The sequence below is a fragment of the Actinia tenebrosa genome, unplaced genomic scaffold (assembly GCF_029948245.1).
Source record: "Actinia tenebrosa isolate PJP-AT-01 unplaced genomic scaffold, QUT_ActTen_1.0 PGA_scaffold1__47_contigs__length_23844297, whole genome shotgun sequence".
NCBI classification, from domain to species: domain Eukaryota; kingdom Metazoa; phylum Cnidaria; class Anthozoa; order Actiniaria; family Actiniidae; genus Actinia; species Actinia tenebrosa.
Genome location: NW_028292578.1, coordinates 10,847,157 through 10,874,301, shown reverse-complemented (window position 1 = coordinate 10,874,301; position 27,145 = coordinate 10,847,157). Strand labels below are relative to the sequence as shown.

Here is a 27,145-nt window from a genome sequence, read left to right as displayed (position 1 = left end):
TCGTCACGCAATACGTGAATACATGAATCTAGAAAAAAGAAATGGAAGGAAATGTGGGATCGCGTTATTGACCAAACAGTATCGCAAGGTGGTGTGTCGTAACCACCTTCCAGAAGTGTAGGGTGATTTTCGTGAAAGATTCATATGGGAAAGGAATGAGAGTTTTCTCTAGGTTGCGTGCGAATCCAACTTGACGCGTACGGGCCACAAAACTGAAAAAAGCAAATTCAATAAAATTGAGAAGACAGCTTTATATTTAAAGAGGAGAATGATCGATTTGATGAATTCTTACCGAAAATTTACAATTGCGTGAATATTTCTTCACTGCATGGCTTATGCGTTTTATCATTGCGAAACCAGTGATATTAAGAATACTTTGTATATAAGCAACTGGTATTGATACACTACGCATGACCTCAAATGTCAACAAAACATCTTTAATTTAATGGATAGCACTTATTTGTATTAACCTTAATCCTTAACACTTTCAATATCATTATATAAAAGTTATTAGTACACTGCCTGAAACTTTCTATACGCATCGTTTTTACTCACTTTAGATGAGCTACAAATACAACTGACAACAAGTTAATTCTTAAAAGCGAAGGAGCGCATCCAGGTGTGGAAAAAGGGCTGACTAGTCACCCCCTTTTGCTCAAATTTCATCCCCCCTCCCTCCCTTTTCTTCGAATTCCTAGTAAAACCTTTGTAATCGTCACTGGATCCGCCCCCGAAGCGTTTTCTCATGCTAATGTCCATAGTTAATTCGACATGCACTTTAAATGCCTTTAGAGATTTAGACAGAACAATAGAAAAATAATCTTCTTATATTACAATTCTCATTTGGATAGTGTTATTTGACCGTACTGGTTCGTTTCTTTGGAATTTCTTAGAATAATAAGCCTGGTTAAGGGGGAATATCATGATCCCCTAAATACCAAGCATTTCTCGACCTGGCCATTTTTATTAGTATTTTTAAATACATTGAATGACCTTATTTCATAACAAAAACAAAGCGCAATTTCATCGAGAAACATTGCAACATAACCAATTATAACTTAGCAAGGATGTCGAAAAAACCTTTCCTCAAAATTTCATTATAATTTGCAGATAAGATGAACTGTTTACATCTGAAGTTATAATGAAATACATAAAATCATAATAGAATATTTGAAGTTTGAAGTCGAGAATAGAACAACAACTCTTTGACTAAACAATTGATTTTTCGTTATAGCTGGAGTTTATCCAAATTCTAGTAAAAAAATGTAATGCATGGCAAAAATAATGTCTGCAAAAAGTAGCTTTGATACGGATCAGTACGAAGTGCATATTCAGTTAAGTTTATTTTACATTTTACTCACTAGATCGCTTCTGATTGGCCGAGAACCTTCAGCCAATCCCTGACATCATGTGCACTTGACATAATAAAGGTATCATCTGTACTGTAGGTTTTTCTACAGATAATACATTTATCATGTCAAGTTCACTCAAGATCGCAATAGAAATTAAAATACGTTAGATATTTTTTTCGACTACAGAATAACAGTCAAACCAGGTCAAGCTTATCCCCCAAGAAAGCATTATTCATTCGATTATATGATTATTTGAACCATTGTTTGTTTCAAGAATGCATTTCGTTTGAAAATATGTAAACGAATTATTTGGTTGGATTAAAAGAAGGATATTCCATATATAGAAAATATCTTGGAAAACTGTTGGCGACGGGCTTCCTGGCTACCAGAAATCGGAAAGGAAGACTTTAGGAGCCGGGAAACCTCTTAGCAACCAATTAGAGACATAGATCCTCAATCTATATAATAATGCATTCTTGGGGGCAACGCCTGACCCGGTTTGACTGTAAACCTTTATTCTCAGTTCATAAAATGTATGAAAAAAACATTTCGCGTGATATCGTAAATTATCAAGACCTTGTTTGTTTTCTGCGCCTCAGCCTATTGAGGCTTTGACACACCCTCGGTCTTGATAATTTACGAGAACATGCTCAACCTCATCCAATAATTGTATGTCACTTTCCGTTATGATCCGTATAAGTCGATAGTCACCTTTTCGTTTTTGAATAAAACCTTATTGATCTTTATTAATCTAATTCACTCATATACCATGTCTATCTGCCGTTTTAGGCTTTTGCTGAATGGGTCCTTCCAATAGACAACGTATTACTGTGGGATATTTGGCTTTATTTGAGGGTGTGTCCATACAGAGAGATTGAACGTCAATCATGAGGATTTTGTGGAGGTCACGCAAATGATTCCATCGAGGATTCTCCAATAGCGTTTCTCATTTTCTTGAATACGGCTGATAAAATGGCGCCTGCCTGTCGACCACTAGTCAAATTGACTCTGCATGTTGAAAAATAAAGATCGAACGAAGTATTGGTAACTAGCACTAGCATGTGTGCATGTACATCAATAGATACTGTAATTTATCAAGTAGAATACGCGACACAACAAAAGGAATCAAGCAGTAGGAGAAACAAAGGTATCGCAGATATTGATAACGATAAATATTGCTCTTCATCCCGGGTTTCCAATCACACAAGCTTTATCACTTACATAATGTTTAATTCTGTTTCAGCGAATTCAAACCAAGCCCAGTCCTTACGTCTGGTAGCACGACTCATGTTGATGAGGAAGGCCAGGTGCTGAGAAGACACAAGTCCTCGCGATTCATTGTCATCTTCGGCGCCACAGTTGTTGTTATTGTCTTTGTTTGTTAATCTCTCCACTAGATATAAGCCTTGCTGTTCGAACCTTTGATCAAAAACACACGAGCCCAATGTTCAAACATCGTTTGCAGTAAACGAAAAGAGTCAGGTCAGAATTGTTGGAAAGTTCTCTTGCACATTTTGCCCGCTATCCTAACCATACTGCGCATGCGTGCATGAAGACAGTGGTTAGAGGAGAAGGAAGGAGGACCAGGGAATGAAAACAAATCGCGCTATATTTCGGTAAGAAAGATAGTCTATTTTCGGATTCATTCATTACTTGACTAATTGTGTTCTTACCTCAAGCATCTTATTAGATCTCTACATGCTAATGATCTTATGAAAGCATTGTAGAATAAATTGACAGCTCCTTGGTAGTCTCCTGCATGACAACACATCCAGTGCGCATCAACTAGACTATCCACTACAGGAAGAAAAAAGGATAAATAAATAAACCACCAAGAGATTGTTAACGCAGACACCAAGTGCAGCAAAAACATCAAGTGCTATTCTTTCTATATTCGTGAAAACCGAACAACGTTAACATGTCATGTTTATCGCTCAAAAGTATTAGAAGGTTCTTGTAATTACTGTGTTTGTACATGGTTTTCCCACCTAAACACGCAGTACTCATCAACACCACACCTAAATGCCATCATCATAATTACCATTATCATTATAAGTTAATAAAACATCTCGTACCCGCACACGATGTTGCTTGGAGTGCACTGTAAACAAGTGACAACCGATAAAAGGCTTGTGAAGCATCGCGCCATTTTTGCTCACGACTGCCTGCCATTGCACTCACTGTGTACAGGACTACAGACCAAGGATTCCCTTTGTGTAAACTACAAAATCTACAGAAAATAATTATACATCAAACAACTTCAACCAAATATAACGTGATATACGTGACTAGTAGAGTAAATAATAAAACCCTACCTGGTAACGGAGCAAATACCCTACCCTTCGAACAGCTGCCAGTTGACAGACCAACCATATTGTGTAGTAACAGCAACCACGATGGCAGACATACGTACGTGACTCTAACGACAGATCTATACCCTTCTCCCAGACAGACCTTAATGATAGACATACGTACCCCTATGACAGACCGATACTAAATATAGACCTACGTACCCTTTTCCCAGACAGACCTTTATGATAGACATACGTACCCTTCTGATAAACCGATACTAAAGATAGACCTACGTACCCTTCTCCCAGACAGACCTTTATGATAGACTCATCGTCCCCTCTGACAGAAAGACCCTAATGATAGACCTACATACCATTTTGACAGACAAATCCTAATGATAGACCTACGTTCCCGTCTGACAGATATACCTTAATGATAAACCTACGTGTACGTATCCTTCTGACAGACAGACCTTAATGATAGACCTACGTACCTTTCTCGGTTAGATTAACATTACAGTGCCTTAGGCCTAGGGCAAACGTCGAGCTTTCCATGCACCGAACTCATTAAAAACAATGGATATCAGGTGATAATGAGGCGGCGTTCTTTGATGTAATTAAGTTCGGTGCATGGAAAGTTCGACGTTTGCCCTAGGCCTTACTATGTTTGACTTACCCTGCTGTTTCGCTTAAATGGCTTGTTATTGATGTATAGGGCTCTTCTGCGTCTTCACTGTAAACCACGAAACAATTTAAGGAAATATCAATGGTTAGAATACTAATGTTACATAATAACCACCATATTGGTTGACGATAACAAAGCATTTCCCATTATCTTCTCTTGTTAGATCAATGAACATGTCTGTCATTCACTGTTACCATAGTTACTATGTTAACTATGCTGTTACTTATATCTCAAAGGATTTTGAGTGATTTTGATGTGCATCAATGCACCCCAAGAATATGGATCACTGGATATTCTGAGTGAGTGTAAAGTGTAGTAGAAAATTTATCAGAGAACACAATGCGCTTGGACAGTTACTGTTGTCAGTTGGTAACATATCAGTAGTACCTTGTAAAGACATTCTCTTTTCGCCATTTGTCGTAAATTTCAGTACAATGCTGAAGCAGTAGATCTCGTGAAGTAATGGACTGAAAATAACAAGATAAGTTTTTCAATATGGTGATCACAACTAAACGTAAAGACAGTGAGCGTTTTTTCTTACAGCGCGAAGCTCAAGAGTGTGACTATCGATAGTGCAATCACATATTTTTGTACCTCCATCCTCCACTTCACACATCAGAAATAAATTAAACAGTCCTGCAATGCTGATTGTATTATGGTCGCGCTGTAATCCAAAACCTGAACTTCTAAAGATACTTTATATAAGAAGAAACGTTTGGCCACAAAACAGTACCAACTCCTGCTTAAGTTTGGTAACAGCGAGGCTAAAATATTTGATAGGCCACCTTATGTCACGATTACAAGGAGTGTCATGATAATTGCGAGAGTGGTTGGGATCCTTTATTTGACAGTAATCAAACTACTAGACTAACTACTGTATTTTTGTGTTTGACACCTTTCGTCGCAATTACTTCTCACAAACTAAGGCCTAGGGCAAAGGTCGAACTTTCCATGCACCGAACTTAATTACATCATAGAATGCCGCCTCATAATCACCTGATAGCCATTGTTTTTAATGAGTTCGGTGCATGGAAAGTTCGACGTTTGCCCTAGGCCTAACATATCAAAAAAGCGTTGAAAGCAAAAAGTAAAATATACACAACGTAGAGTGAGGCTGTGATAAGCTGGACGAGTGGTGGTGTGGTCAAATGTATTCTCTTGGTAACTTTAACTAACTTTAACAGTGACTATAGTGTTTTTCCTACCCCTTCGTATTTTCTGAGTTCTTCAACCGGCAAAACACTCCCAATCACATCTTCATACAAGGAAAGAGCCTCAGCCGCGTCTTTTGTTTGGAGTAGCCTTGCCGCGATCAAACGAGTCAGCAACAATACCTTTTTCAGCTGATTCTCCTGTTCAAAAACAAATATAGTACCCGGTGACCCTTGGATAACATTACTTTGCAGGGGAAATATTTCGGCTTATAAAATAAGAATATTTAAAACACTAGATGAATAAAACACATCATGGTTTACAAGGGAGCCTCATGTTAAATGTTTGATTGTTTAATAGCATGCGCAGTACAGAAAACCAATATTTGTAGTTAAACACGAGCTTTTGTAGTGCGCATGCTCAAACTATTATTCGTAGTTAAACCCAAGTTTTCTGTGCTGCACATGCTTAAGCCATTATTAGTAGTTACCGTAAACTCGAATTTAACTATGAATATTGGTTTGAGCATGCGTATTAATATGTACTGATAATAATTAATATCTGCACTTTATGTTGTACAAATGTGTCGTAGTAGATAATTTTATCACCGTAAATACGAAAGATCGTACGTAGACTGACGTTTCGAACGTTAGTCCTTCGTCGGAGTCAACAACTGGATGGAGGTTATAAAATTGACAATTAGTGCACGTTATCAAGCACTATTAAAGCATTAACCCATGACGACAATGCCCTATACAGCTAGTTTTATAAAACAATAGGTCTGTTGAAGTTTTATCTTACCTCAGTCTCAATCTTTATTCGCCGTTGGATAGTAGACTCTGGCTGGGCTAGTGGATCGGGTGAGACAGGAGATTGAGGAATATCGGCTTGCGAAAAGCTTAAGCTATCGGGCGGTTCAGCGTATGATACTTCACAAGGTTCTTCGACAGAAAGCATCTGCTCTTCAGCACGAAACTTCAGAATGTTTTCCTTCAGTCTGTCTGAAATGGCTGAATTTTTCTTCTTTCTTGACATGACTTTAGAACTTTTTCGCCTAGATTTCCTATCACTTCCACACTCCGCAGGTCCGTCTTCAACTGATAGTAAGTTTGGTGTCAAAGCGTCTCTGCAATGGCACGATGAACGCGATTAGTACCTACACCAAACACTAATTATTAGAGAGTTTTAGATTTACGTTCACGGCAAACGTGAAACGTCAGTTGACCAGTAAAAAATTCTTTTAAATTACTGAAAAAGGATCGCAAAAAAGTCCAAGTAGTAGAAAAACAAAAGAGTATTTGCGCTTGGTGAGAAGGTTTGTAAAAGGTAAAGTAAAATACACGAAAACTATGAAAACGTGGTCACGTTTGCCGTTTGCGGGGAGAAAAAAAGTCAATCTAAAACTCTCTATTCTTATATTTCATCCTCTTGGATCTTGAACCAAAGCTAGTTACTCCGCTGAAAAGTCTCGTATTTTGGAGAAGCTGGTTAGATCATTAGCTGGCTCTATCCAAGTTTGGTTGTTTTTACTTACAGCATTTCCTTAGCGTCTGACTCTTCTCTGCGAAAGGTTCTTGACCGATATAAAGCTAAAAATAAATGGATAAAATATGCATGTTAGGCGTTTTTCAGCTACCTTACCCATCATTGCCGCATTTTATATATAGTAACAGCAAAGGCGACGGAGCAGTTAGTTGAAAAGTGGGGGTCCAAGCCTGATCACGATTTTTGTACCAAACTAACTGATAACCTCTATTTCCCTCTGTTCTTGCAACGTTTTATGCCGTAAGACCCAAAAATTGATAGACCCTTTTTGTCTTGTACGTTGTCCGCGTATGTGTAATGATATCCCTTTCGTCACAGAATGTAAGGTAAATTTCCAAAACGTGAGGATGCCGAGTACCCCGACACCTCTCAGGGTTCCCCCGGCAGCCGGCCCTGGCACCGCCGCCTAACAAAAGATATAGAAGATCGAGTTTTCTATATTTCAACGGTTAGGCGCCTACTTCAAAGCAGAGAATTAACGCCAACCTCGAAATATAATAAGATAAATGTTCCCTAACATTTCTTTTCTAACAGGTTACCCAACAGATTGTATTTTGTCCGTACATTTAAGAAGTCCTGGAGCTTTCTTTTTTAGGTTACATTCTTTGATGTGTTTGACCCACGTGTTTTTGACTTCGATGGATGGAGCCCTGAACACGTATATCTCTGCGTTGCTCCGTTTCCGCAGCCACACGGCCCATTTACAAGGATCACTGTCCACTGTTTCTGTCTGTCCTAGACCACGGGTCTGCCAAAGAATAGATTTATTTTAAAAATACATACATTCTATTTATATATATAAAGCTACTATAGAGTAGCTCTTCATATACTGAATTTTAATTGCAAATTAGATGTTGATTTTTGAGGAAGATGTTAACGATGTTTTATTTTTCTATGTGAAAGTTCACATCCAGAACGCGCTCCCGAAAAAAAAAAAATAGCGTGACGGTTCAAAATCCTTTCACGAAACATGGTATTAAGATCAATCAGAGCTCCCCCCAAAAAAATCAGTTATTTTAAAATCATGTATTTCGAATTATAATCAAGAGCTACTGGACAGTTTTCACAAAAAGCATGTGCAAACTGTTGTTATTGTGCCATGCACTGAACATGCGGCGTTATATATTTTTAGGGAGAATCCAGAAATGGTGAATTCATTTACAAGGTTATGAAGTCACTGCCAAAAATAACCTACAATCCGCGCAAAAACTATTGAGACTCCCCTCATCATTTGCTACAGTTTCTATTGACATTTGAATACTTTCAATAAATGGGTCCCCACTTACTCTAAACACCCCCCCCCCCCCCCCATCCCCCCACCCCAAGCTCAATGTTGTTTCTGTAAAAGGTACACCCCTCACTGAAATCAGAAGCTGATCATCTCAACATTGCGAAGAGGGAGGGAAGAGTGGTATAGTTTGTGTCGTGTTTGGGACGGGGACGGGGGAGTTGAGTAGTTAGAGTCAACTAGTTTGACGCGAATAGGACGTTTGCATGATGACGTCATTTGACTCCCACTACCAAGATGCTTTGCGAATTTTCTTTCTTATTTGAATTTGTATTCCCTCATGAGAATAGTAAGACAATTGGTGCTAATTAAATGAACAAAAGAAAGCGTGCAAGGGAGTCTGGTAGTAGAGGTCAATGACGCCATCGTGCAAACGTCCTATTGTAGTTTTTCATAACAATCATACGCCTTTATTCAACCCCATTCTCATCCATGCGTTGTTTGTTTGTTGATTTGTTGTTGATTTTTATATATCTTTGTATAATAATGTCTAAAGGAAAAGGAGAAATTTTGTACACCGACGCATTAGATCCCTTAATCGTTTTCTTTCTCGAATCCTTTAGTAGTAAAGTCCTGCGTACCTTAATACTGTTATGAAAACGTAATTCCGTTACTCCTCCTTCTTTTTCGAGAGCCTCTGTAACAACGATAAGTTTTTCGAACAGGAAAACATTGCGTTCCTTCATCTTTTGTCGATATTTCCCTTCAGCGACTTCAAGAGTTTCCTGGTAACATCAAAGGACAAGTAGAACAATGAATAAAAAAGTGGCCATGCATACCATGACAGACCTCCAGGCTTACCCTGAGAATGAGATCCCCAGTATCATCCGGCTTTGCCTATCGAGAACAATTCAAAAATTAAATTGATTAAAATAATACATTGTCTGTCTGTCCGTCCGTCTGTCTGTCTGTCTGTCCGTCCGTCTGTCTGTCTGTCTGTCTGTCTGTCTGTCTGTCTGTTTGTTTAAAGCTTCACTTTCATAGCAAATGCAATCCATGCTACAAAATCACAACAATAATTTTCAATAATGAAAGGTCTTTTTCTAGATTTCAAAGCAAAGCAATTTTGAAAATTTCTTTTCACTTACGTCATATCCTTGTATCGAAGCAACGGATATCATATCATTGGTTCGTTTCAGGATTCTTAGTGCCACATTAAGGGCCCGCTGGAATGAAGTAGCACAACAACAATCAAAAAAATTGATGATCTCAATGTTGACTAAGAAAATTAATCAAACAAACATGTTTCTTACCTGGATTTCGCTACCATCTTCCCCTGCTTTTTCCGTAAACTTCAAAATATCCTGAAAAAGAAAAAAAGAAAAAAATTGAAAAGATAAACTGAACTGGAAATTTGAAACAATACCATCCATATCAAGCACCCACCAGGTTTAAGCCTCTTTCTCAACTTTAGGAAGAGCGAATTTAGCAAAAAATAGCATTTATAGGAACCAAAAAAAAAAAAACCCTTGGGCGAATGCACCAAGTGTGGGAATCCATGTGCCAATCCAAGTGCATAGAGCTCCCCCCCAGTTAATGCATATTATGCACCCAAACGGTTGATGTACCCACCTGGTTCATGTGCCAATGCAAGTGCATGGATCCCCTCAGTTCATGCATGTCATGCACCCTAACGATCGATGATCTGGGCGTGAACTGGGCGGCACAATTAGTGAAAAGGTGCATGTAATTGCCACAGAGTTGAAAGAATACTTACCCTAAGTAATAACTGGTACTTTGTAATTCTTTGTACTGGTTTGATTAAGTAATCTGAAAGCTGCAAGCGATGCCCTAGTCTCTTTCGACAGTCCTTGACAGATTAAAAACAATCAGTTTAAACAATGTACAGTGTAACCATCATTTACCTCATGAGGGGTAAGTTTCAGCAGAAACAAATAATGGAACTAATTAACTATTGGTTGGTTGGATGGATCGATAATTGGATGGATGGATGGTTTGAAGGATGGATGAATGAGAGGAAGAAAGGAAAAAAAACATATACCTAGCTATCCAAATATTCAAAGTATGTCAGAAAAAAATGAATGGTCGAGTTTACTGGAAGTTTGTTAATTGGTGAGCCATTCTGACCAGAACTTAGAACCTAGTTGAGACTTACTTTAAAAAAGGATTCCTTATGAGGAAGGACAAGCTCGTCAGACTTGGCTTTTGATCTGCAATATATCGTATATAGTTCTTCGAGTTTTGTTTCCTGAAGAAAAGAAAGTACGAATTAATCAGGTAAGCCCTCGCAAATCTAACGTGATCGTGCATAGTTTAAAATAGTAGTCAAGCACCAGAATGATACATTACGCATGGAGTGCAAGTGGGAAGAGCAGACCAGTTCCGCAATATGGCAGACCAGGAATCGCGCAATGATTCTGGAATCGTTTCTAAATACGTGTGCTTCGTTTGCAGTGTCAGATTTGTGACGACCTTGACCTTGAAAAACACGCCATACCAGCAGAAAAGATGCGCAAAAAAATTCTAGACTTCCTGTTAGTTGTCCACTCTTTTCCTCTCCCTCCCCACGGAAGGAGAATTTGGCAAGCGCGAAGCGCGAGCATTTTACGAGTTGATTTCCGTTTTGCGCCAAAAATGTCGCCATTTCGCAAAGTAGAAATGAAAAATCCACAGTCGACCCGCCAGTAAAAAAGATAGAAAAAGGGGCAAAGGACTTTTAAAAAGTCTAAGACAATCCCTGCGAACGTCCTCAACAAAAGAACTTAAAACGGGTGGATAGACAGATTAAACAAACCTAGCTGAAAATAAAACTATTTTTAGAATAGCATACTTACTGCGGAAGAGAAGACTTCGCCTAATTTTGATGGATCGTCTTCGCATTCCTTAAGATCTTTGACAAAATCCCTAAATGCATAGAAAGGAGAACTATCAGGCTATTTATTACTGAGCTATGATTTTATTGAAATAATTCGTGTTTATCGATTGTTGTTCAAAATATGCCTTGGTACACCGTGCGACTGTTGTGTCCAAGGTTTGTCATCGTAATAGTAGACTGTACTAAGTCGATACGCAACAGTTGCACCGTGTATCCAGGGGTGCTTACCATTTAAACCAATCCATTGGTTGGAAAATCGTTTGCTAATGATAAGAAAAGAGTGGGATAGGAAATTTTGCCTTCTTACAAATGCTGCACGCGTCTAAAGGAAGAACAAAAACGAGCGGGAAAAGGGATTACCTCAATCGGAAGACCGAATTTCCCGGAACTTTCCGGTCGGAATGACACATACCAATCGTTTTTTCCAACCGGAATTTCGGGTTTTTCTGGGTAAATGGTGAGCACCCCAGATCTTAAACGCACTTACGATGAATGCCACTCGTGGATATTTTGGATGTTTGAAAATATAACTTTTTCTTTTCCTTTGAGTTCGTTTGGAACGTTAAACTCTTTAGACAGAGCAGCCATGTAACCCTGTGAAACCACGCGAGAAATGAGTCTTACAAATATCATTATTTCAAAATTAGATTTTAAGATATTATTGATGTTGACATGACAAGAAGACCGTGGAATGAAGGAGGAGGTTGAGTGATTTACGAAACAGAAGGTTTTACATTCTGTACTGAGGGCTAATGCCGAATGCCTTAGCTTCAGTATAGACACAGATTCCAAGCTAATTCTACCCTGCGAGCAGAGATTCCCTTTTCTATCCCGCTAGGGCGAGAGGAAAAAGGAACCTCTGCCGGCACCCGCGATTTATCGCGTTGAGTATGCGCGAGGTGACGTGTGCAAACGTCATGTTCACGTTGTCAATTTTCCCGCGAAAAGTTTAATTTGTGGTAAATTTGAAGTTAAACGGAGTAAATTCTTATTTTAATGTTAAATAACTTTTTTATACTTGAATTTTCGATTTGGTTCAGACAGAAGCTCACAGAATTCTTTAGTTCTTGAAGACTAAGACGTGCATCCGCCATCTTGAAATGATAACAAGCCCGCGATCACAATCAGCGGAAGGTGGCATTTATTGTCATGCGCTAAATGACGTAAATAAAAAAACCAGTTTAAAACCTGTTTTTTACATCCAGAAATGTGGATGTAATTTCGCGGGTTCTTGAACTATGGTCGCGAAAAGCACAAATGTGTGGCAACTTCAAAATGCTTTCTAATATGTTACTGTCACAACTAACCACAGGAAAAGGTACTAAAATTTACTGACATAAAAATTGTCAGCCATTTGAGCATACGTACCTTAATGACATGCCCAAGGTCCCGGATGTAGTTCTCCTCTGTGTCAATCAACTCACTCACTACATACCTATGAACAGCATTTAAAGCCAGTTAATTGATAAAACGTCTGCTTGTCTGGCGACAAGGAAAGCACCGGAAAAACATCAGATTTATCAATTTAAAGTGGCTCAATAACCTTTTAAAGGTCTTAATGGGTAATGTGACTGATACGCCAGTTACATCTTAAGGGTAATGAGCCCAGATTAGATTTTCTTAGTAACTGATCGCGTATATTACCATAGCGACCTTAAGCTACATTTTTTTAAATTTCAAATTTCCTAAGGAAGATAAATTGAATGTAAACAGTGTGACAGAAAAAACAAAGTTTTGTAGTATGACAAAATCTAAAATAATATGAAATCTTCATGCCTTCAGGCATAAAATATGAATGCACGCGCGAGGATGCACGCGCGAGGCTGTTAAGCACGAAAGAAGCTTAAGAGTGGCCCGAGGAGCAGCCTAGTGTGACTCTACCTTCTTAAATATGACTCTACCTTCTTTAGTGTGCCTCTACCTTCTTTAGTGTGACTCTACCTTCTTTAGTGTGACTCTACCTTCTTTAGTGTGACTCTACCTGCTTTAGGGTGACTCTACCTTCTTTAGTGTGACTCTACCTTCTTTAGTGTGACTCTACATTCTCTAGTGTGACTCTACCTTCTTTTGTGTGATTCTACCTTCTTGATTGTGACTCTACATTCTCTAGTGTGACTCTACCTTCTTTAGTGTGACTCTACCTTCTTTAGTGTGACTCTACCTTCTTTAGTGTGACTCTACCTTCTTTATTGTGACTCTACCTTCTTTAGTGTGACTCTACATTCTTTAGTGTGACTCTACCTTCTTTAGTGTGACTCTACCTTCTTTAGTGTGACTCTACCTGCTTTAGGGTGACTCTACCTTCTTTAGTGTGACTCTACCTTCTTTAGTGTGACTCTACATTCTTTAGTGTGACTCTACCTTCTTTAGTGTGACTCTACCTTCTTGATTGTGACTCTACCTTCTTTAGTGTGACTCTACATTCTTTAGTGTGACTCTATCTGCTTTAGTGTGACTCTACCTTCTTTTGTGTGACTCTACCTTCCGTAGTGTGACTCTACCTGCTTTAGGGTGACTCTACATTCTCTAGTGTGACTCTACCTTCTTTTGTGTGACTCTACCTTCTTGATTGTGACTCTACCTTCTTTAGTGTGACTCTACATTCTTTAGTGTGACTCTACCTTCTTTAGTGTGACTCTACCTTCTTTAGTGTGACTCTAGCTTCTTGAGTGCTTAAGCAATCTTCCAAGTGCATCCAAAACTGAATATTTATTCAGCTAAGCATTGACCATTGCTTTTATATCATAGCCGTTCGTTTCATGCAGATCAACTAATAGCTTCTCCTCAACTTACGCGCGACCATGCAAAAAATGAGTGAAAAAAAATTAAAAATTATCTTAACGATGTCTAAAATGAAAGCCCAAATGTTCTTTAAAAAAAACTTCATTGGAATTTTAAAACGACTTTACTTGCATACCTTTTCAATAAATATGACGTGAAATAAGTTAATAGAATGAACGGCAAAAAACGAGCTATGAGAATACTTTACCATTTTCTATTCCATTTTCTATTGAAGACTACGAGCAGTCCCACTTTTCCCTCCAGACTCAGTAAAAACCAGCGTCCACATGAATCCCAAAACACTCGCTCTTAATTACTGAGTTTGGAGGGAAGAGTGGGACCGCTCGCAATAAATTCCATTTCTATGATTCCTGTCAACTTAAAAACTTAAAACTGCAAGGGATGAGCCATTCTATACGCACAATACTGCGCAATAGTACCATATACAGATATTCCTACAGAGGTTGGTGAGGGTTTTGTTGCATGTTGCAAGTTGCATATTGCATGTTAAATGTTGTTTGCCAAGCTTGAAATATATATCATTTATATGTAAATTATGTCAGGACAGAAGAAAATATACCGGAAACTTTGTTAAAATCCCTTTGGCTGATTGGATTCACATCGCCCATAGTGCATTTCCGGCTTGGCATGCAACATACAACATGCGACATGCAACATGCAACATGCAACATGCAACATGCAACATGCAACATGCGACATGCAAAAACAAACCTTTACTAATCTTTTTATGAAATACCTGTATGCTACTTCTATGTCCAAAAATGCCTCGCACAACACTGGCAGTGGTTAGACACCTTGCTCTGCATGTGATGCAAGTATTCACACGTGCACTCTTACCAAAGCAGCCAATTCGTATTGTTTGACTGAATATTACTTTATCGATAAATTAGGATTACTGCAACAACATGTACAAGCTAACGAGTCCATATTCATCTTTTCAACTTACCCTCGCCTAATGAAGGCATTTTGTTGTGGATTGGCTGGTACCTCTTCGGCTGACATCATTACTTCATCATTACATTCCAACATGACTATTTCAGTATTTAATGTCTGTACAATATCCTCGTTACTGGTGCTACTATGAGTACTAGCCGAGTCATCCAGTGATTCCACTGTTGCTACTTCAAAGTCTAATGACGCTACAGTCTCAAAACAATTTACAACACAAACACCGTCCGGACTCTCACAAGACATTGTCATTTCTTCAGTAGATGAAATATCCTTAACTTCACTGACTGAAAACACTGGTAAATCTTGTTGAACTTCCATCTCCATAACAGGCTCACACGAAGTCATTTGTTCTGGTACAAAAACCTCTTGCTCAACACTATCCATAACAATTCCACCCGTGTTCTCTTCCACGTTATTAACTTCTTCTACAGCAACAAATTCACACATATCTTGTTGTACTACCTCTTCTACAGCCACCTCCAGGTTGGCGTCTTCAACATCATTATCACATTCACTGAATGACTGGCAATTTCTCCGAGTAATTTCGGGGGACAGCATTTCAGTGCTCTTTTGTTTTTTAGGTAAATCACAGCTCTTTGTTCTTGCTACTTTATTTCTTTCCTTTAAAATACGAAATAAATTGAAAAAGACAAACATCACAAAGTGAAAAAGTATGGCGGATACGAAAATTAAGAGTATCCATGCAAACATGTACCATGAAGCCATTGAAAAGAAGAGAAATGCAAGCAATGTCTTCTAGATTAAGCCCCGTGATATCCGGTATCCTTTTGCTTAAAATAAAATATATATAGTTAGCAAATAAACAATACCTTTGTTTCAGATTCTGTTTCTGACTCGGATCTTATTAACTTTGGAATTTTCTTCTTTTCGTTCTTTACTCTGTTTAATTGTTCCGTGGCTAGCAGTATGAGCGATCTGAAACACTTCAGCGCACTATCGGCTTGATTGCACAAGACAAGAGCTGGAAAAACAATACAAATACATCACAAAATACAGAATACAATTTCGTTCGGGGCCCAAATAAACTCTATAGATCAAACATGTGCTTCCGATTTACACAGAAAAGCGTAAGTGACAAAAAACCTGTAGGTTCGATGTCATCTAACTTACCGCCTTTTTCGGTTTTCTAAATAGACGCGTCTACCGAAAGTTGACTTTTCCCGCCTTTTTCTAATGATAATTGGGTGTGTCATTTTTCATGCCAAACGCTATAACTTAGATCAAAGGCCCATGGACATTCCATTCATTATGTGTTAAAAGGATCACTTCTTTCGTTCAATTAGGTACGGCTCGTGTGAAGTTCGACATCTGACCTTACTCTTATTATGGTTACTGAAAAATCTATAATATCTGTCAGTGTATCACTCGTTAAAAAGCAGTCTTACATGCCCAGAAAAGTTGGTAGGTACAAGACAGAAATCTTTTTGGCAGCTGTCAAAGTATTCTACATATTAATCTGGAGATTCTATACTATAGAATCTCCAGATTAAGTAACAGACAAAGTAACAGACAAAGTAACTAGCATTCATGTACTGTCAGTGCTATTGAAATTTGGTCTCTAGATCTTTCAATCTTTTGAAATCCGTGTTAAAAAATTGAAAATCGAAAGACATTTCCCAATAAACTTTGCTGCACGTTTAGAGACCGATATAGCCGCTCGCGGAGTAGCCTGCGTGGCAAGCTAATCAGTTCGATGTTAAAAGGGGAGGCCATAACGGAAACACTAATTTAATTTAACACTGGAAACGACTACAATGGCCCACTTCCGAGATATTCTTCGCTTGTTACGCACAAAGGTTTCAATGTGAGGCTTCGTTCATAATAATCAGTGATTCAATAATTAGTTCATAGCACGTAGCCTCGTACTAAAACCTTTATGCGTGACAAGCGAAGAATACCTCGGAAGTGGGCTATTGCGTCTGATACTGCCACTAATAATGCACCAGTCAATTGAACCCCCCCCCCCCCCCCCCCCCGATCCCAGAGAGACAGGGTGGGGAATTAACGTGGCAAGAGAGGGGCTTTAACAAGCATTTAACAGCGTGAATGCACGGGTATACGGGGAATTTAACGGGTACTTCAAACTTCAACAGTGTAACAAGTTTTAAACAGCAAAATTTTAGTAATTTTAACAGCAAATCTTTCCCCGTGGACCTGAGGAAAGTGCTAAACTCTTACACGCTTTGTTTTGCTAAATTCCCCGTCATCTCCCGGGGGTCCGTGAAATGAGGGCCTTTGTTTAGAATATCATATGATCTGACAAACAATAGTTATCATTAAGTTAATCATGATAGCGAAGGTTAGTTTACGAGCGATAAGAAGCTCTGATCACGTCACAAATAGTTAAGCCCTTGACCCAGCGATAAGTGAGAATGGCAAACCCTCACTCGTGTCTGAATACTGCCATTAACGCCTTTGGCAATTAAAATAAAGACGAATTTAATCCAATTACATCGATTTTAGACTAGAAAGAAAAGAATTAGAAGAGTAACAAGAACAAAATAGGAAAATATCTATAAATTGTTGCACCATGACACACAGGCAGAATGTCATATTTCTCTTTTGATTGGCTTCAATATTTTCAAAATCAAATAGCTTAAACGAGCACTGAAGTCAAGCTACATGACTAAATGGCCAGTTTACTAATGGATTTGACAAAGCAAGATAAAATGCAAGGTGACAAACAAATTAAACAATAAAAAAGGAACAATTCCTCAATTAATTACTTCATAAATCAATCGATGATTGATTAATTAATTTATTAATTATAGTATTTGAAATACCCACCTTTGCCAGCTTTCAAATAAAGTGACATGGCTTTTCTTGGATGATTATTTCTGCATTTGTCTGCTTCTTCGATGCTTGCCAAGGCCTCTGTAACATCAAAGTATACACATGTTGGTTATAAAATGTACCTGGCAACTGAACCAATTTACTTAAATTATAAATTTTTACCAAATAAAATAAGGGAATGTGTACTTTACAGCTTCCTTATAATCTATCAGTTTGTTAGTTCCCTGTAAACAACTATTACTACAGTTACTAAGCATAATATACAAAGACAAGAAAGGGATACTGACCTTTTTCATCATTTTGGGCTTCAGAAGAAACAGGAGAAATGCTTCCATCATCAGTATCAGCTGCCTTATTGCCATCATAGCCAAGATAACTGTAATCTACAAATAAATCCTTAACTTCTTTTTGCTCAGAGTTAGTTTCATTGTTTAGGGCACAGTCTTTAGGGCTTAGGCTGGAAACATCTGCTCTGGAAAGTGGTTCATGGATAACAGGCTGAAATGCTGTAAAAATTATATGATATGTTAGAAAATAAAGTACCTTAAGTTATAGTCTAAATTAGCTGGTATATACTTAAAGTAACCTATTTTAACCTAGTTCTTAATGAAATTCATTATAATAATAATTTATGAAATATTTAAAATAATAATGCACACACTGATTGGCAGGCTCCCATGTTTATATTATCTAGGACAGGCTCACACAAAATCATGCAAAAATATTTTATAAAATGGCTGCTACTATATATAGCTGCTTATATATGTCTCTGTATTGTGATATAAAATTATGGAAGCTGTATATATGTAGATGAGCACAAGCAAGCAAAGAAAGAGAAGCATTCACTGATCACTTGCTTCTCTATATCTAATGACCTTAACAGCTCCCATCTTGTCTATATAACAGTACATATGCAATGCTTTATCAAAACTACAATGGGTTAAGATATAATATTACCAATCCTTACAATATATGCAAAACTTTAAGTTAAACTGCAGTAATTTATTATGTAATGCAGTTACAAATTGTAAAACTACATAATTGCATATATATAAAAACATTTTTAGCATGTTGAGTGTGACACTATCACAGGCCCATATACGGTACGTAGCTTGATGTGTTATTTGTATATAAATGCAACCCTGTCAGAAGTTAATGCTAATAGTCCTGTGTTGTAGCAGTTATATGCTACTTTGACCAATATAACATGCAGCTTTCTGACAAAGAGCATTGATGGCAGGTCAGTACCATAACCACTGAGCCAAATATTGAACACACGGGCAGCTCCAGGGGGAGGGTGCAGGGGGTGCACACCGGGCCCCTCCCTGGTTCAATGTTGTGCCACTACTTTTAAGATAACCAATACAAAATAATGTTTTTTCCCTTTGAATTCAAGGGGTGCACCCCCCCCTGGGTTAACTTTGTGTGCAGCACCCCTCCCTGATCAAAATCCTGGGTCCACCCCTCGAACAGCTAGAATAGTGCTTACAGGTTTCTTGAACCCTCCTCATAAACTGTTTTTATGAAAGTCTCCAAAAATAAATATCATAAATTATTATCTATGGGAGACTAGGCAACAACCTGACAAGTTTGAGGAACCCAATTAAATGCAACATGAATGTTAATTATTCATTATTGATAATGATATATATATATATATAGTTTTACCTAAATCTATAGATCCACATTTGTAGCTTAATTAAATAAGCCATAATGTGACTAGCTTGGGTAACAACATGACAAGAAGGGAAGCCAATAGAATGCAACATGAATATTAATTCATTATTAATAAATTTTTGATAATTCCCTATAAATCCACATTTTTAGTTAACAATATGACAAGAGAAAGCTATTTGAATGCAACATGAATATTAATTAATTATTAATAAATTTTTGATAATTCCCTATAAATCCACATTTTTAGTTAACAATATGACAAGAGAAAGCTATTTGAATGCAACATGAATATTAATTCATTATTAATAAATTATTGATAATTCCCCATAAATCCACATATTTTGTAGGTAACAACATGACAAGGGGAAGCCTTTTGAATGCTGCACACATATTAATTTTTATATATGTCATATATTCCTTCCAGTACAGGCCAGTGCATGAGCACAAATCGCTGGTTTTCACTTGATGTCATTTCCTGTCTCGTGCCAAATGTTCATCAACTAAATCACAAGTTTTCAATAGAATTCTTTCTGGCTGACAACACATGGTGGTCAGTGTTTGACCACCATGTGGAACAGATAATGACACTCAAAAACTTTTATCAGCTATGAGTGAAAGCCAGCAATTTGAAACTGTATTAAAAGGGAACATGTTCTTCGATTGCACGTTACATCATCGCAGCCTCTCAGGGGAGCGTTGGTGCCATTTAACAAAATATTTCTTATTACCATACATTGTTAACGGCACCACAATGGCCGCCATGCTTTTGTCTTTTAATTCTCTCGGGAATGCTTGCAACCCATCAATAGTGCACAGCTTATTTTAAAAATGATTTTTTTTTCATTCCATAGTTGCACCATTTTTACTGAACATAGCATTCATTGTTTTCACATTTATATTTCTCAATTTTAAGTTTTTCCAAATTCAAATGCTGTCAGAATAAGCAGTTTGAAATTATATTTATCTTTAATATATATAGTAAATTTTGTTTTTAATTTTCCTACATTCTTAGTTGATTTATCAATTATTTAGTCTTACTTTATTAAGAGTTACCTGCACTAAATAAATATATATTATCAATCCTTCTAGGAGTGTTTGTCTATATGTATAATTTTATTATATAGTTTAAATGATTTATGCCATATGCTGTTTTTTAGGATAAAAAATTCATTATCTTTTTGGTCTAATTAAATAAGAATCAATAAGAAATAAGAAAACTCATTTCAATAGGAAAACATATAGTTAGTAGACTTACGATATTGGAAAAAAATCAAAAAATATATAATTGATATGAATTAATAATATGAAAACAATTGAATAAACTATCCAATCTTAATTAATTATTATATCATAGCTCTTCCATACAACATTTTGTTTTATATTTATTCAAATAATTCACCAGGTCTAGAGTTTCATAATTTAAGTTTTTTTAGTTACAATATCAGTAAGAAAAGTTAAATCATACTGCACTAACTTATTGTGTTATTTCAAGTACTTTTAAATGCGTTGTCACATTAAGATAAAAACCACATAAAGTCAATAATAAGTCAACAAAATGCATACACAGTAGAATGGCTGCATGCATTAAGGTTTTTTCATTTACGCGTTAGTGAACACATCAAAAAATATTACTGCTATTACCAGAATGGCAAAACTACGAACCAACATCATTCGTTTTGGTATTTGTATTAATATCAAGAAGTCCTAATCTATGGCTTCTATACAGATTTATAACAGAATACTCTTACAAAAGATTACCAAGTGTCTGGAAATAATAAAAAATTAACCCAAGAAATGTAAATAATTTATTTACATAAAAACGAAAATCTCTTCTGATCCTGATCACAAGAGAATGGCGATTTTTATCTTAAGTCTAAAGATGTTCAGAGATGTCCGTGTTATCGAAATACTAAGTGACCGCAGAAATCTTAAGAAAACCATTTATTTTCAAAACATCTCTCAGACTGTACACGTCAAGAACTATAATAACAGATGTGAGTCCATCACGTTTTGAATAAATTCGACGAAAATCCAAGTTCAATACGAAGTTTAACCTTGTGCTTTCGATGTAATAGGTTTATATAGCTAGTTGTAGTGGCCAATAAAAAGAAAATACGAATAATCACAAGATTTCCTTACAAATAATATAGTGAATATGTTACTATAAGAGGGGGAGTGACTTCAAATAAGAAGTACTAATGGTTGTACTAGTGCGGAAATTTTCCTTCAAAGGATCAGCTAGCGTATTTTCTATATCGCTATATATTTGTATATGTCGTGGCTCTGAGAAAGCTCAAAGCCAGCTTTGACAAGCCATCTGTATTTTTGTTTGTTTTTGGACTGTTTCATAATGAAAGTTTGGTTTTTCCGTTCGGAATTGCCTCAACGCGTCTTTTGGCCCCTAGTAATAAAAACATACAGCCCATGATCATAGTATATCATATATAGGACCTCAAAGAAAATAAAGCTGTTGTATCCATATCAGCCATTAGCACCCAACACAAAATATAATCGACAGATCTATTGATAAATACAATGTTACTAATATTCTACAGCCATGGCCGTTTAGTAGGATTCCAGATTAACATTTGGCTTGCAGCATATGATATTCCTTGAACATATATTAGTAACGTCCCGAAACCTACTTCGATGTGGTACATCTCTAAGTTTATCTTACAATGTTGCGGTTTTGTCGATCCTGTGGTCCTAGACACTTTTACAGGCCTTAAATGGCGTGGAGAAAAATAAATTAATGCCTTAAACACGAAATAGCTTTTCTTTGGTCTTTGTGTATTTATGTTCTATTTATATATGGCTGCATTTACGCCATCAATTGCATGCCTTCCTGAAATATTCTTTTCGACCTCTCGAAGCCCAGAACAAGACGCTCATTTAAAAAAACACGAAGTCACAGAAAACCTAGGAAAATCCTAACAAGTAATAGTACATTCTATTCTTACCATAAGATAAGTCTTGTTGTGCCATTTTCGTCTCCTCAGATTGGGAACTCCACATATAAACAAATTTCTTTAACCGCCACAACTACATCCAGGTTCTACGCCACCATTCAATGGGATTTCAGTCAAACATCCCGCCAGGGAAATACCGTACAACCATTGTAAAGTGAAAAAGCATTCAATATTGTAATGATAATGCTGCTTTCGTACTGCTAGGCAGTCGCGAAAGTTTGACGAGCGAAGCAGCTTGTCATGTGTGACATGACATACATAGCGTGCATGCTCATTTGACCGTGAATCGTTATTAATGTCGTTACGTTAAATGCGTTAGATGATACTATGAACCCTATATGATTATTCTGATTAATGATGGTATATCTTATAATGAATACATACAAAATAATAACAACAAACACGTTAAAAAAACCCCAGAAAATTAGAAAAGACGCTAACGAAAACCACTTATCAATCATTTATCATAAATGAAATAAACACTTTTTATTAATAATATGGAGAACAATAAAAATTTTAATTTAAAAATTAAAAAAATAATATGACTACGAAATATTGAATTAATTCAGGTTTTTTCCCAACTTTATTTTATGAGGGTAAAAAAAACCCCGCAACATTCATTGATTTCAATTTTAAAAACTGAAAAAAAGGAGACTTGTTCTTTTTTGGCATCGAACCATTTTAATTTCAAAGAACTGAGAACGTCAAGTTTCTGCTACACCTTTTATTGCATTCCTTTTTTGCTCATATCCCCGTCAGTTTAAAAAAATTCGTTCTCGCTTTTCCCGTTCCCTTCCTCCTCCCTCCCTCCTTCCTTTCCTCTTTCAATTCCTTACTTCGTCCTTCACTCGTCCATTCTTTTGTTCTCTTTGCGGTTTGCCTCTTTCTTTCTTCTCCTTCATTCCTTTTTTTTTCTCCTTTTTTTCTTGCTTCTTTTCTTTGTATTTTCGTTGTTCAGCTCGCGTCTTTGTTTCTCTTTTCTTGATCAGTTTCTTTCCTATTTCTTTCTTTTCTTTTCTGTTTGTTTTCGTAATGTCAATCAATCAATAGAATCCGATTCAAACGAAGAATTTTACCTGAAACATAAGTAACCTTTAAAACTGAACCATATATAAAATAGTCTAATTCTGCGGAAAGATAATCGTACTTAAGTCCCACTGATACTCGACAAGGCCAAAACCCGTCATGATCAAGAATAAGCCTTGATGTTACTGCAAGTGACTCAACAACAAAAGCCTGGTATATTGCTTGCCTGCTGGCTCTCTTAACAAAGATCAGATTATAATACTTTATTATTGCACTTCTATCATTATATTAAACTCGATATTTTGTAGCAGATATTGAAAAACAAGCTGATAGGGTATCTATATATATAATCCTCCGCGGTGCATGTGTGTGGTAGTCGTGATATATGGGGTAGTCGTGGTCATATCCGTGATAACGGTGGTATATGGTGGTAGCTGTGGTATATGGTGTTTTCCGCGATATATCGTGGTATACCGTGATAGCCGTGGTATATCCGTGATAATAATGGTACTAGGTTAATAATAATGGGAGGTTCTTATATAGCGCATTCATACATCGTACTCTCAATGCTCTTTACATTTATAACCAGTGGAGGACTTCACGGGATGCATATTAAGGCGCTATTAGCAGCCGTGCAGCTTACAAACACAAAAGATTTATTAGTACATTAGTGTTATGCTTCCAAATTGGGATAGGCTGTTGAACCGGGAGACAATTCCCTACTCTTACACGAATAATTCAACAGGTTATTTTATGTTCCCCATTCTACTGCAGGCTAGGAAGGTTATTTGGAGGCAGGGCCTACGGTTTAAAGTCCTTATCCGAAAAGACTTGAAGGTCTAACCATTTGTAGATGAGAAGCATGGATGGCGTAGCGGTGAGAGCGCTCTCGCCTCTCACCAATGCGACCCGGGTATGCGGTATGCGGTGGTAGCTGTATACGGTGGTAGCCGTGATTTTCCGGTTCGAGTCCCGACGAGCTCGGTGTTGTATGTGAGTTGAGTTGTTTGTTGGTTCTCTCCTGTGCTTCGAGAGCTTTCCGGCTTTACTCCCTCCGGCTTTCCTCCCTCCGTAAATATCAAATTCTAAATTCCAATTCTAAATTCCAATGCCACTATGTAAAATCTACTGTTAATCCCATCATCATCATCATCATCATCATCATCATCATCATCATCATCACCATCATCATCATCATCATCACCATCATCATCATCATCATCACCATCATCATCATCATCATCATCATCACCATTATCATCACCATCATCATCATACGGATGTACATAATATTTTCTCACAAATCCCACGGTCAAGTGAATAGCCTGCGTCAACAGGAGCAAAGTTTCGCAAAATTTCGATAATAGTTTAAAAAATCAACTCATTTATTTATTTTAGTAAGGGTTAGTTACTCGTTCCGAGGTAATTAAGTGATTTTAATGACCGAGGGCTTTAATAGTTCATAGGTAACGAGGTTATCTAAACAAACTACTAAAGAAAACATCGTTTTATATTTCCCATTGCTTTACTCAAACGCTTTTAAAATGGTGAAATTACAACTAGACATAATTGTAAAGCACTGTTTTAAATTCGGTGGAATACTTTGTATATATTACATACACATTTGTGTTTACATGGAGAAGGAGTTGTAAGTAAGCATGAAAATTTGTTACGAAATGCATTTCTTCATGTCATTATAGTTTATCACGTTCTTTAATTACTATTCTATTGTATGTTCATATTTTTGCCTTCGTTTTAGAAATATAAGGTCTTAAGGACAGTGGATATAAATAACGCGAACAATTTAAATCAGTTATCTTTGTTACGTAAATGCGAGTACGTTATGACTTCTCAAAATGATTTAAGCGATGATGAAATATTTTTGACCCAGTCAAGTTTTTCGGTGCCCCAATTTGATTTTGACGTTGTGGGAGAACTTTTGGGCAAGGAAGATTGGAGAGAGAACAAAGCAGACATGAAGTCAGGCAGTCCTGACAAACAAATTGTTCTGAGGAGTGGAAAGAAGCATCGTTCGTTAAAGTTTGGCCAGTTCCAGATCCTGTCCACAAGAGATTCCGAAAAACTCTGTTACAAATCATTTGGCGAGAAGAATAACAAGGTGGTCTAAATGAGATAAAATTGAAGCGTACGAAAATGGTAGAGCAGTATGCAAACCGAAAAAATCTCGAACATTGCTTGATAAGGCTGTACAAGGATTGTCAGTTGACTTGAGAAAGTCAAAGTCTCTCAATCATTTTAAAAAAGGACTTGACAAATTTTATTCGTTATCAGACTCCCACACGGCAAACATGTAAACCAGTTTTAATTTTAACTTATTTGAATTTAGGATGTAACTGATGTTTTTACCGTGTATAAATGAAGTTTTCTGTCTGTCTGTCTGTCTGTCTGTCTGTCTGTCTGACTGTCTGTCTGTCTGTCTGTACAAGCTTTATCTTAGTAAATGGTAAGTCATAATTTTTTAAGAAGTTAATTTCATGTTCTGAATATTCTGAATTGATTTACCAGAATCTTTTATAAGAGTATATATTATTCTCTTATTTTGTTAATAGCCCGGCCATCACTGAAGAGAGTCCATTCTATTTGACGCCGAAAAAGAAGTTTTTAAAAGATGATTGCGTGTGGTACAGTTCTGTTCCTGTCGGCCATAATACATTGGGGAATACATTGGAAGCTATGCGAGTTGGCAGGAATCCAAGGACACCATACTAATCATTCCCTGCGTGCTACTATACCGCAACACTTGGCCTCGCCAGGGAATTCCAGACAAGATGCTAATGGAAGGACAGGTCATCGTAGTGTGAAGTCACTCCACGCGTATCAACGACCGAGCTAAGAAGTTAAAGAGAAGGTATCCGAAATTCTGCAAGGAACTGTAGATACTTTTTACGATGCCCCCGTAGCTAAGAAAGTGAAATACTCTTGTCAGGAAGAAGAAAATGTAAACGATACACCGAATCGAAATATGGCGACCAATTTGAATAACTATTGTTCTGCACTGACAAGCGACTGGCTAGCCTCGTGTTCACGTGGAAACATAAAAGCATTTTCACATGTATAGGAGGCTAGTCAGTCTCTAGTCAGTGCAGAACAATAGTTATTCAAATTGGTCGCCATATTTCGATTCGATGTATAACAACCAGTTTATTAGGGAGCTTAAAAAAAAGGAATACGATTTGTGAATCGTAATGCGTACTTTGGAAATGTGAATAATTAAAGAAATGCAATAGCCCTTTCTTCCCTGCTGAATTCAATTCCCTCCCCGGCTTGAAGTTACTTGTTACTCGGGGTAACTACGTTAGGTAGTGAGGTAGTGACCGCGGTATATCGAAGATAATCGAGTTACCTATGAACTAAGGACTATTACATCATATTTTCTCTCTGTCACAAAACAAATCCCACAATCACGTGATAAATCTGCGTTAACAGGCGTTTCTTGCACTTCCATCCGTATCCAAAACGGCTGTTTACAAGGCTATCACGTGGTAGTGACTCCACCCACTGTGTTTGACGAATGCTGCTTAGAGCTGTTTGTTGATTGAACACTTTGTTTGACTCTCCGGAATATTTGGTTATTACATTTATGGTTGGAGGGGTTATTACATTTATGGTGGGTTTTGATTATTACATTTATAGTTAAATTTTATTACATTTATGGTGGGGTCGATTATTTCATTTATGGTTGACTGTTGTTACATTTAGTGGGTGTTATTACATCTATGGTTTATTTTTATTACAT

General features: G+C 37.1%; 1 protein-coding gene across 1 annotated transcript; it reads right to left on the bottom strand.

Annotated features, from left to right (window-relative positions):
* Positions 1 to 423: 423 nt before the first annotated feature.
* On the bottom strand, positions 424 to 22,621 carry LOC116295773 (uncharacterized). Its single transcript, XM_031703692.2, has 24 exons — positions 22,354 to 22,621; positions 18,004 to 18,222; positions 17,711 to 17,797; positions 15,733 to 15,884; positions 14,898 to 15,523; positions 12,518 to 12,584; positions 11,637 to 11,743; positions 11,109 to 11,178; positions 10,430 to 10,522; positions 10,031 to 10,123; positions 9,567 to 9,617; positions 9,402 to 9,479; positions 9,115 to 9,150; positions 8,895 to 9,038; positions 7,590 to 7,773; positions 7,015 to 7,069; positions 6,282 to 6,606; positions 5,534 to 5,680; positions 4,716 to 4,795; positions 4,320 to 4,376; positions 3,428 to 3,582; positions 3,026 to 3,149; positions 2,574 to 2,771; positions 424 to 2,360 (listed from the first exon to the last, which is right to left on the bottom strand). Exons 1-24 carry the CDS (start codon positions 22,406 to 22,408, stop codon positions 2,258 to 2,260), a joined length of 3,306 nt encoding a protein of 1,101 aa, XP_031559552.1. The 5' UTR covers positions 22,409 to 22,621; the 3' UTR covers positions 424 to 2,257.
* Between the last annotated feature and the right edge of the window lie 4,524 nt (positions 22,622 to 27,145).

What these genes read in the sequence shown, in the direction of transcription:
- LOC116295773 (XM_031703692.2), bottom strand. Translation starts at nt 22,408, where the DNA reads ATGTGGAGTTCCCAATCTGAGGAGACGAAAATGGCACAACAAGACTTA. An exon ending in ATCCACGAGTGGCATTCATC is followed by an intron (nt 11,179 to 11,636) that starts GTAAGTGCGTTT and finishes CTATGCATTTAG; the next exon opens with GGATTTTGTCAAAGATCTTA. An exon ending in AAAGAGAATGTCTTTACAAG is followed by an intron (nt 4,377 to 4,715) that starts GTACTACTGATA and finishes CGTGGTTTACAG; the next exon opens with TGAAGACGCAGAAGAGCCCT.